This window comes from Medicago sativa, chromosome 4 (assembly GCF_051527215.1).
Source record: "Medicago sativa cultivar Bolivia chromosome 4, Bolivia_mono, whole genome shotgun sequence".
Lineage (NCBI taxonomy): Eukaryota > Viridiplantae > Streptophyta > Magnoliopsida > Fabales > Fabaceae > Medicago > Medicago sativa.
The window spans coordinates 92,232,389-92,244,063 of NC_140752.1; the positions used below are offsets into that span (position 1 = coordinate 92,232,389).

General features: G+C 32.5%; 2 protein-coding genes across 2 annotated transcripts; one reads left to right on the top strand and one right to left on the bottom strand.

The window, feature by feature from the left end:
* Positions 1-2,289: 2,289 nt before the first annotated feature.
* On the top strand, positions 2,290-5,508 carry LOC146933805 (uncharacterized). Its single transcript, XM_085705595.1, has 3 exons — positions 2,290-2,555; positions 2,918-2,998; positions 4,909-5,508. Exons 1-3 carry the CDS (start codon positions 2,397-2,399, stop codon positions 5,305-5,307), a joined length of 639 nt encoding a protein of 212 aa, XP_085561721.1. The 5' UTR covers positions 2,290-2,396; the 3' UTR covers positions 5,308-5,508.
* Positions 5,509-7,853: 2,345 nt separating this feature from the next.
* On the bottom strand, positions 7,854-9,481 carry LOC146933806 (uncharacterized). Its single transcript, XM_085708414.1, has 2 exons — positions 8,743-9,481; positions 7,854-8,346 (listed from the first exon to the last, which is right to left on the bottom strand). Exons 1-2 carry the CDS (start codon positions 9,479-9,481, stop codon positions 8,063-8,065), a joined length of 1,023 nt encoding a protein of 340 aa, XP_085564540.1. The 3' UTR covers positions 7,854-8,062.
* Between the last annotated feature and the right edge of the window lie 2,194 nt (positions 9,482-11,675).

Consider the following 11,675-nt stretch of genomic DNA (forward strand, 5'->3'; position numbering starts at 1 on the left):
TATAATTACTTAAAAACTCTTTAAATTAATAATTATTAATTTATAGATAAATTAATAACTCTCTAAATTAATAAATTTCTCCGGTCCTGACATTATTAATTTATAGATTTTTAACTGTATTTCTATACCTTACGTCAATTGAATTTCTATAATATCAAGTTAAATCTTATACCCCTTTTATCCTATTCGTCCAAAGTCCTTCGATTCATTCTCCTCTAGACCCTCAAATAGGACATAAATTCTTTGTGAAACTTAAGTCACCACATCAACACTTTTATTGCATAAATTAAGTCACCGCATCGAAAACAATTTTTTTTCAAACAATCAATAAAAATTTAATTTTTTTAAAGTGAATAAGTGAGGTTTTTGAAGTTCAAAACACAATCGCTACATATATTATGTAGTGTCGTTATCAACCGAGTTAAGCTTACACATCAATTATCTCTTTTATTGATAGATAATGAGAATATCTTAAATAATATAAAAACATTATCATATATTTAAAATTTATTAAATAAATTCTAAAAACAAAGTTTAATTAATTTTATATGAAATTTCGAAAAATATCTAGTTTAAAATTAAAATAGATTTCAATATCATCAAATATAACTTGGGAGATTAGTCACTTTAGTCCCTTCATAGGAAAGAAGTCGTCACTTTAGTTCCTGAATGGAGATAAATTGCAAAATAGTCCCTGAATGTAGACTCTGTTCGTCAATTTAGTCCCTGAATGCAGACTCCGTTAGTCAATTTAGTCCCTGAATGTAGACTCTGTTAGTCACATTAGTCCCTGAAATTGACCAACAGAGTCAACATTCAGGGACTGTTTTACAATTTCTCTGCATTCAGGGACTAAAGTGACTAATTCCCCGATATAACTTTTGTAAATTTACTTAATTATATAAGTGACCACGTCGTGATGTTATAAAAATGACCACATTATGTCCACATTGCAAGTTTTGTTTTTTCCTTTATAAAACGAGCTCTCATAATATTACATTTGTATATTTTTTTTTTAAATAAAGTAAGCGTAGCGGAGATGAGGATGTTGCGTTGGATGAGTGGTAAGACTAGACGGGATAGGATTAGGAATGACACCATTAGAGAGAGAGTGGGGGTAGCACCTATAGTAGAAAAGTTGGTAGAAAATAGGCTTAGATGGTTTGGACATGTAGAGAGAAGACCCGTTGATGCCGTTGTAAGAAGAGTAGATCAAATGGAGGAGAGCCAGGTTAAAAGAGGTAGAAGAAGACCTAAGAAAACCATTAGAGAAACCATTAGAAAAGATTTAGAGGTCAATGAGCTGGATCCAAATATGGTTTTTGATAGAACACTATGGCGTCATTTGATCCATGTAGCCGACCCCACTTAGTGGGATAAGGCTTGGTTGTTGTTGTTGTTGTTGTTGTATATTTTTTTTTAATCTTCTAGTTCTTAAAGAAATTACTTTGATATTTTGGAGTTCGACTATAAGGTAAGTCTATTATTGTCAATAATTGATTCACTCGTGAATTGAACTCAGATTATTTTGAACAATTTGTCGTTGGTATAAGTCATAAACTATTTGAGTCCAATTGTTTGATTTATTACATTTGTATTTAACATGCTTTGGTTTGAAGTTTTTTTTTAGTTATCATGTTATTGATATGAAGCTTCTACAACCGTTTAACAATGATTAATCTTCGTTGAAAATTTGTGGAACATATAAGGTGAGCTAATCTTTTTTTGGTCGAATTTTCCTTACATAGAAGAGACGGTCGCTAAGTAAGTTGTTAGCAAAATAAGAAAGTATTTTTTTATGTTATTTAATTTTCTTAATATAATTATTTTTTTTAATAAATATGTATGTAGTGCTTTTTTCTAAACTATTTTATTTAATTTTGAGAATAAGATGATTAAAAAGACACAATGTAGAATAGTCATTTTTTGGTAGATATTAGATCAACTCATTATTGATAGTGTAAAATAATTTTATAACGTCATTATGTCAACATTTGCATCACAATTAAACTCCATCATATACGTCGGTTTGAATCACATATCCTCTACGAACAAGATTAATCACACAATCTTCTTTCAAAAACAATTTTTTTTTTTTTATCACTTAACCTTTATTTTTTGTTACATCACTTGACCTTTAAAAAATGAAAGATTAATCACTCGAGTCGGATAAAAGAAACCAAAGTTAGTTAGTTTTTGTTTATATTTTATGAAGAAATATGATTGATTTGTAGGCTTATAATTATTGGGTATTGTATATATAGAGGAGGAGATGTCCCCCATTGTTCCAGTCTTCTCTTCTCTTACTTCTCTGCCCGGCAAGCACCGCACCGAACCCATCTTTCAATTATATTAATTATACATCAACCAATCCTCCTTCCTTGATCGGTGGAGATATGGCGAAAAAGAGAAAATCGGTGGAGTCTCGTCTCGATGAAGTGGATCGCACCATGTACTCCACCTTCTGCACCACCGCTAATTCCCTCTCTCATCTCTATACCCACGCCATGAATCAACAAAAACTCTCCTTTCAAGCCGGTGAACGCCACGCTCTTGTATGCTTCCTTCCTTCTTCTTCTTCTTTTACCCCTTTCTTATTTTCAAATTATTATTCAATTAACAATTAATAATTTATTATACACGCAATCTCCATTCTTTTCTTTTAATTATTTAATTAATTAATTATAATTATTATAGTTTTTAAGCTAAACAGTACCAGATTTCGTTCTTGCATTTTAGGGTTATTCAATTTCCCATTAATCTGTGACTTTACTAATTAAATTTTAATTCTTGAAGTAATTTCACCACATTCCAGCCCCTAATTTTGTTTATAATATTTGATGTTACTCAATGGTTGAAATTTTGTTTATTTATTTGATTTAATATAAAATGCTTTGGTGTTTTTAATCCATTGCAGGAGAAAATGTATCAGTGGATTCTTAGACAACAACAAGAAGGAATGAGAGTCACTACTATTGATATAGTCTCTCACTTGCAGGTTTTGTTTTATTCTCTATGCATTGTTGGGTTCTTTTTGGGTTTTTGTGCTGAACCATTACTCATTCAATGGAAAAACTACTTAGGGCCCTGTTTGAATAAACAATTTAGTGTATGTTTGATTGTGCCGTAAAAAAATGATTTTGAGTGAATTGATTTATATTTGATATCTTGATGTGAAGGTGTGTTGAACAATACATTTGAGTGTGAAAATAAACTCTAGAATCAGAAGTTACAATTTCTAGCTTCAAGTAGAAACAATTTTGGGGGCAAAATCAATTATACTCTAGAGGAACCAAACATGTCAAATTCAACTCTACACCTATTGAATCAATTTTGCCTCCTCCAAAAGTGGAACCAAACATACACTTATTTGTAGCACAAGCCCTTATAGTATAAGCACTTATGAATAAGATATTTTATAACACAGGATAAAATGAAGTCAATTTGTTTTTGTATAATCTATAAGCTGTTCTCATAAACTATCCTGAAAAACTCATGGAAATAAGCCGAAAATAGCTCATGAGCATGTTGTAAGTTGTTTTCATAAGTTCTCCCGAACAATGTCACAAATGCTTATACCAGTAGATAAACTCAAACGAGTCAGTCCAAACAGGCCCCAGGTCTATCATTGCCTATAGCTTAAAGGTCACTTTGCCGATTGCTTTGAGTGTGAAACTGTTATTTAGTGGACATTATCTTTAAGCTTTTGGTTTTTGGTAAGCCAAGGTATCATCCCCTCGCACGGCTGGGGAGATTAATCCCTCGGGATCAAACTCCCAAGTAAAAGGTTGATAAACCCAAATATCTATCACTTGTGCCACACCGTGTCGGTTATACTTTTGGTGTTAGATTAGTCATGGATGATTGTACTAGAAAACTTGCCATTTTCCTGTCTGTATTATTTATTGCAGAAGAGTTAGGTCCTATGTGAAAGGGAGGGGGCTTGGAGTTGCTAAAGTGCAGCTTAAGTCCAGTTTGGTCTAGCTTCTAACTAATAGGAGCTTTTGAACTGAAAATAGTTTCTCAGTGAACAGATGTGAGAAAAGTATATTAAAAGAATAATCTTGGAATAGTTATAAGCATGTAAACAAAAGTTCTAACGTAAGTTGAAACTGGCATCTGCATATCAGTTTTTTCATAAGCTCTCTTATTTAACTTCCTCATAAAATTATATAAGCTTAGTAGCTTGCGAAGATTTTTCTGCAATTGAACATCTATAAACTTATTTTAATCGAGAAACTCCCATGTGTTTGAGCTTTAGAAGCTAATTCAAGTTGGGCCTTAACTTATAAATCGTAAGGAAGTCCTTATGAGTTTTATAGGTGTGTATAGAGAAGTTAAACGAAAGAGCTTCTGAAATATTGACATGCAGAAGTTGATTTCAATTTTCATTATGAGTTTTATAGGTGTGAATAGAGAAGTTAAACGAAGAGCTTCTGAAATATTGACATGCAGAAGTTGATTTCAATTTTCAACTTATAAATGAAGTTGTTAGTTAAAATACTCATGGTTATTGCAAGATAATTTAAACCTTGCTTATTATCAGTATGTGTTTGCCGAAAAGTTTATCCATTTAACTCTAAGAGGTTGATTGCAACCACAATGTTAGTCATTGTATAATAGATTCACAATAAGTCCGGCCTTTTATTGAATTTTGCCTGGGTGGGATTTTTATGGCACCATAAGATTTTGCTCTAATGCTATGTATCAGTCCGATCTTGATGGTTGAACTATAGTCAAATCTTTGAAAAGATACAACTTTTCTCGCTTCACTTGGACCGTAGTTTCCCACATATTATGTCCTACAGTTAACATTATTGCACAATATCAATACAGAATAAATCTGTCTTCGAATGTCTCCTGATATCCGGATGTAGATATAACCTTTGGCTATGTGTTTGCATGTAGAATGAGCTTGAATATGGAGCAGAGGAATCACCAGTTTCTCCAAGGCAGTCAATTCAACAGAACTCCCAAACAGCAATTCAAACTAACTTTGCCGCATCCATACCGTCCAATGCATTTGGAAGTACTGTTGCAGGACAGGGGATACGAACTGGGCAAACCGATCAAGTAAAGAACTCAGTATTCTCAAATGCACTCTCTAGCCCCATTCGTCGCAGCCTTCAGCCATATCATTTAGCACAGGGCAGCAATCCTTCGAGTAATGTCATGTCATCGGGGAACGGAACCCGTAACAATGAAATGGTGTATCCTAGTGGCCAGAACAGAGATTCAAATTCGTCCAACTCCAGTGATTGCATGGACATGCATGCAGACAGTCCTGGTCATGATTTTCCATACTGATTTGATCATAGTTAGAGTGGGTAACAGTAAAGAGAAGGTCATTTGTGAAATCTATGTTCATAAATGTTTGGTGAAAAATTGTAAGATTATTGTGGACAGACTTCAATGTGTTTGCGAGCCATTGTTTTCCAGTTTGAAGCTTCCAACATGAGAGTATACTTTGTTAGAAGTTATTGAAAAAAAATGCTGGCCATTACATAAGCATAAAGTCTTACTAGTGGGTGATATTTGCTTCAGATTTCTCAAGGCTTAGGTCTTAAACTGCTAAAAAATATATATTCTAATATCGATGTTTGTATGTATATTAACTTCAATTTACCTCCGACAAAAAAAAATATTGTAATGAATTGAAATTACGAAGAGACACTTTTCAAACCCTCACATTAACACACTCTTATTAGCGTAAATCATTATGGATCCTACACTTTGAAAATGAGTCTTATAACAGTCTTATTAGCTTAAATCATTATGGATCCTACACTTTGAAAATGAGTCGTATAAAGTTGTGGTATTTAAATGTGATAGTGTTCATAACACTTCTCTAACATTATAGACTCAAATGTACTTTGCTTCTCCTATTTACAAAGAAAATGCAATTGTAGTCTTTACATTTTAAGCTATTTGTCCTCTATTGGTAGTATTTGTGAGGCCACATTACATATCCATGTCAGCAAAATAATCCTAAAATGAGACGAGAGAACAAAATTTCAAAAATCTAAATATAGGAACCAAAAAAACTTTTTTTTTTTTTGTGGTGGTCGGGGTTTGAACCTCGGACCTTTGCATTTTTTATGCATTGTCCTTACCAACTGAGCTAAGTTCACGGGGACAAAAATCAATTGTTTATGGTTTTTCTGGTTGTGGCCGGGGTTTGAACCCAGACCTTGCATATTTTATGCATTGTCCATACCAACTGAGTTAAGCTCACGAGGACCAAAATTCCATAGTTTTTAAATATAGAGATCAAAAATGTATTTTTTAAGCTAGAATGCAATTAGCTGTGGTTGGAGGGGGCTTTTGTGTGGTCAGGCGTGTTGATTTTTAATTTGAATCTTTAGGAGACATCTTACAATTTTTAATTTGAATCTTTAGGAGACATCTTACAAGTTTTAATAAATAAAAATGCAATTATTTTAGATGATTACTCAATCCTCTTCTAAAATGCTGCATTTTACCATAAGTTTTCGTGGTGTATTTTGACAAATTTTGAACGTATAGGGAGCTAAATTGAGAAATCTTTGTGTTTTCATATGAGATTCTTAAAAATAAAATAAAATGTAGTGATTATTTTTTAAAGATAACGTTAGAGTTCAATTGAAATGCACTTGCAAAATAATTTTATAAAAAACCATCAATATATAATGTCATGCAACTAACTTCAAGATGCTCGTTGGTTGAATGCAAGTGGAAAAACTATTTTACACTGTCAATACATCTTCTATAAAAATAAATATCCTTGGAAAAATTATTTGGGTGTGTAATTTGTAAGAGCAGTTTAATTTGAACGAACATTTCCTATTTTTTTTTATTCTAGTTTTGTTTCTTTTAATCAACAGACTGAGTTTTGTTTATGTTTTTAACGATCTCGCAATCACTTCCAGGGGCGAATCCTTTCATAACAGTGGGGTAGCATTGGCTACCCCAAAAGAAAAATAAACCTAGCATAATTTGTATACTTTTGAATATAGCTATCCCATTAATATATTATTTGGCTACTCCAAACAATTTTGTTGGTTTAAAGAGAGATTATTTTAAAAAAATACTTACAATCTATTTAGTTTAGTGTCAATTATAAATAATTTTGACTTGTCAAAACTTCATAGAGTACAACTTTTATAAATAATTATTGTTAGATTTTATTTTCTTTGTTGTTGATTAATTAAATATAAGTAAAATTTATTGTAAATTTATTTTACTTATTAATTAAGTTTAATATATTAATTTTTAAAATATATTTTATTTCTTCTTTATATTTGGCCCCCTCGTAAAAATTGTGCTAGCTTCGCCGCTGATCACTTCCAAAGAATCTTATGCTTGACCCGGGCTATTTTGTTAATAATATTACTTTTAAAATTGGTGGTGGTGGTAAAAACATTATTTTTTTAAGAGACAAAGTGGTATGGTAGCTGTTCACTGCTAGAGCTATTTCTAATATTTCTGTCTTATATACATGAATCTGAAATCAGATTGTAGAATTGCAGGAATTGTTATGTGGACTTTAACCAAGCAGAGTGGATACCGATGCTTATATATGAATACCAAACAAAGGCACCAAAGTTACCCATTAAATTAAATAGGAATAATAATGGAATATTTATTAAACAATTTTTGTGTTTCTTTAAGTTGTTATGACGCACGAGTACCTTAATTTTTAGAGAATTGTCGTATTTGTGTACTTGTATCCTTATTTTACTGGGTACGATGCCCATGTCTATACAAGATAGTGTGTATTCGTAAGTACATAAATGTAGAACTTATTATGTCGAAAAATGTGACAATTTTCATGATAAAAAGGATAAACATATCATTGCAGGAAACTAATTAAATAAAGGTGATAAACAACTTTATTTTAATACTCAATTATTACAAGAACCATCGATCATGCATAATGTATCAAGCTCTCTTTCTTTTTTTCTTTTCAAAATCGATAGTTTGAGCTCTTAACACTTTATTTTAACATGAAAGCGAAAATCAAAACCTAAACACTAAAATTCAACGGTCTATATAAACTCAAATTTTTTAAATTATTATTTTCTTAACGAGGGCAGCTGGGCTCAAAAGCAAGTGGCTGAGTGGCGAAGAGAATGAAGGGAACACCCTTAGATACAAATCGTCTCTTTGGCCTAAGAATAGCACCAGTGATACCATCATGGAGATTTGAGGGTTTTAGGCCTTGTGGTGCACTAACCAAAACAACGTTGCACTGCTTAGCGGTATAAATAGTAATGATCTTTGGGCCTACGAGAGAAAAGTGACCGTCTTTATCAGTCTCATCTAACTTGTACTTGGTGTTGTTGCATTGGAGCTTCACAACGGCACCTTCAATTTCAAAACAAAAGATGAATAAGTTTGACATACCAATGAAAAAGGACCAATGAATAATGAATAAGTATTACTATATCCCACGAAGGGATTTCTACGAAAGCCACGAAATAGCACTATCCCATATCTCAATTTCTTTTTTTCTTAACAATTTATTTTATTTTATTTAGTGTTTGGCGGAAAACATGGATGAGTCTTGTGTTATTCTTTCTTTTCGTTGATTCACTTTTCGTGGTAATAAGCATATTCCATAATGTATATACTATTTAACAAAAAACAAATAATGTATATAATTTTACAAAAAATAAACACTACGTAAAATATAAAAGTCAAAGACATAAAACTACATATGCATGAATTAATGTTGTTTAAGTACAAAGCCTAGAAACAAACCAAGAAGCGGTGTAGCTTCCTTGAGGGTGTCAAGACCACTGTACTTGCAAGATTTGACATAAACAACACCTCGAACAACCATGACGCTTCTAGGGACAGGAGTGGGATGCAATGGCGATGGTGAGTGAGCGGGAGGGTGGTGATGGGTTGGGGGTTTTACAGGTACAATGGTAGATTGGTGGTGAGGAGACGGAACAGGAGCTTGGTGGCGAGGAGAGGGAGAAGGTGATGGTGAGTGATTGTGGTGGTGAGGGGAAGGAGAGGGTGATGGCGAGTGATGGTGGTGGTGAGGAGAAGGAGCGGGAGATTGGTGGTGAGGGGAGGCAGCGGGAGATTGGTGGGGAAGAGAGGGAGCAGGTGATAGTGAGTGATGGTGGGGGGAAGGAGCATGTGGTTGGTGGTGGTGGGAAGGAGGAGGAGATTGGTGGTGACGGGAGGGAGCTGGTGATGGTGAGTGATGGTGGTGGTGAGGTGAAGGAGTAGGTGATTGGCGATGAAGGGAGGGAGAAGGTGATGGTGAGTGAAGGTGATGGTGAGGGGAAGACGCGGGAGATTGGTGGTGAAGGGAATGAGCATGTGATGGTTTGTGAAGAGTTTCAAACTCTTTAGAAAATGCATTGAGAGAGTCATTAGAATCAAAATCGAAAATGTCATCAAATGCATCTGAAAGGTCTTCAGCAAATGCACTGAAAGAGGTTAGTTGTAGTAAGAGTAGCAAAAATGCCAGAGCTTTGGCCATTTTTCTATGTAAGAGAAAACAACCTTGAAAGAGAGGGAGAGGAAGTGCTGCTAGTGATGTGAGAATGAGTGCGAGAGTTTAGTTATTTATAGGAGCTAATGCCCAAAATCATTCCTAATTTTTTTTTTGTTTTTTGACAAAATCATTCCTAAATTTATTCACGTGGTAATAAAGTAATTTTCGTAAAATAAATGTTGTTTCTTTATTTTTGCTTTTCAGTTAATGCCCACATTCATTGAGTTGTAATTGTATTTAAGGGGCAAATAAAATTGTTTCTTTATATATGTGTTTTAGTGCACGATATAAAGTAGCAATTTGCCAAAGGGAATGCAGAATTGTGGGAAATTAAAATTTGAAATGAATGAAAGACTAATCCTAACGTGTGTAGTGCAGGGGGACGCTTGAAAGAGGCGACGCATCCCGTTTTTAACCAAAATATTAATATTATTATTTATGTTGATTAATGACATTCCAAAAAGAAAAGAACAGCTAAAAAAGAAACATGGCTACGTAGTGCAACTTGCACTTTAACGAAATTTGACGAACATCAAAACCCACTTATTATTCATTGGTAGTGTACTAGTGTGGCAAAATTGAAAATCTCAAACAACTGTTAATATTTACGTGTTTGGTTATTTTTCGTTCAAGTGTCTCGTAACAATTTCCTTCTGAAAATAGAAAAGGAAAAGTGTCTCGTAAGGTGCAACAATTTCCTTCTGAAAATAGAAAAGGAAAAGTGTCGATTAGGGCAGAAGAAAATTTGTTAAACCACCACGACGTGTGTATTCGGCGGAATCCCAACTATATATAATTTTTTTAATTTTTTTTTAGTAATTGTCGTAAAAAAAAAAAAGTCACATCCTGATTCGTTGAATTCAACAAACGATTCCTCGCACCATATAACAAGGCCCTTAAATAATAAATAAATGAACTGTTAAAGAAAACTACCCCTTTCAGCACTTTTGGGTTGGATTTTTCTTTCCAAAAATACCCTCAATTTTCAATACAAATAATATATTGATAAGAATAAATTTAAATATTAAAATAAATGTAACAAACACGATATGAATATATATTTTTGTTTTTTTTCCTTTATCATTTAAAAAGTATAACAAACTAAATGAGTATATTTATACTTACTTTTTCATCATTCCAATTATACCCTTGACCAACTTTTTCTATAATAAAATTGTTGTTGGTGTCATTAAATAAAGAATTTAGATTATTTTATTTTTGTTATATTGTATTATTGTCGGTGTCGTTGAAATAGATAATCATGGTTAGTTTGATTTTTTATAACTAGAAAGCAACAAACATTTATATTTTTTTTAGTTTTAATCAAAATCAAAATTTCATAAAAAAAAAACACCGTTCATAATTTTCAAACGTTAGCGTAATAAAAAGAGCAGAAAGACGGGCACGTGAGTGCCCGTCTTTTCGCTAGTTGACCATAAGTAAATGAATTGTTCTTGTAAAAAAAAAAGTAAATGAATTGTTTTTATTTTTTGGTAGATAGACGAAATGATAAGGACAACATAAACTCACACACGCAAAATGAAAGTGTCGGAGTCCGAACCTTGGTCATGCATCCGTCATAACAATTTTGACATTTTTTGTCAGTTGAGTTAAAACTTATGAGACGATAAACTGTTTTTTTATTAGTTATTTTCTATATTTAAAAAATTACAACAATTAAATATTATTTATAAAAAGCGTCGATAAAATAAAATATATTTTTTTCTAAAACAAGGTCGTTGTCCATCTATTTTTCAATCCGAATTTTTCAATCCGAATTTTTGGTTCCTTGGGTTTACGCTTTATTACTCACTTTGCCTCATAATGAGTGACTCAATTTAACCAAGTTAGTATATAAGATATTGTCTGAATTATTTCGATGAATATTTTTTAAATATCAAAATTTTGTAACTTTTACTAATAAATAATTAAATATATTAAAGGTTAAAAATTTACACATTTAAACAACTAACTAAATCAGTCTTTTTGGGTCGGATGAAGTATAATTTTAGTCATTTCAACCCAACAAATTATAACATTTTGCCTCAATTTCAAATCTCAAGAGAGAATACAAAAGGTATCCTTCTGTGACCATAAATTGCCACTTTTTGGTCCAAAAGTCACCATTTATAAGGTAAAAAATTAGGTACGATCAAAATTGCAATAATGTGAAAAACTT

Excerpts from the sequence above, each read along its gene's own strand:
- LOC146933805 (XM_085705595.1), top strand. The coding sequence starts at position 2,397 with ATGGCGAAAAAGAGAAAATCGGTGGAGTCTCGTCTCGATGAAGTGGAT. Across the intron at positions 2,556-2,917 it reads CCGGTGAACGCCACGCTCTT|GAGAAAATGTATCAGTGGAT; the intron begins GTATGCTTCCTT and ends AATCCATTGCAG. Across the intron at positions 2,999-4,908 it reads ATATAGTCTCTCACTTGCAG|AATGAGCTTGAATATGGAGC; the intron begins GTTTTGTTTTAT and ends GTTTGCATGTAG.
- LOC146933806 (XM_085708414.1), bottom strand. The coding sequence starts at position 9,481 with ATGGCCAAAGCTCTGGCATTTTTGCTACTCTTACTACAACTAACCTCT. Across the intron at positions 8,347-8,742 it reads GGAAGCTACACCGCTTCTTG|GTGCCGTTGTGAAGCTCCAA; the intron begins GTTTGTTTCTAG and ends TTGAAATTGAAG.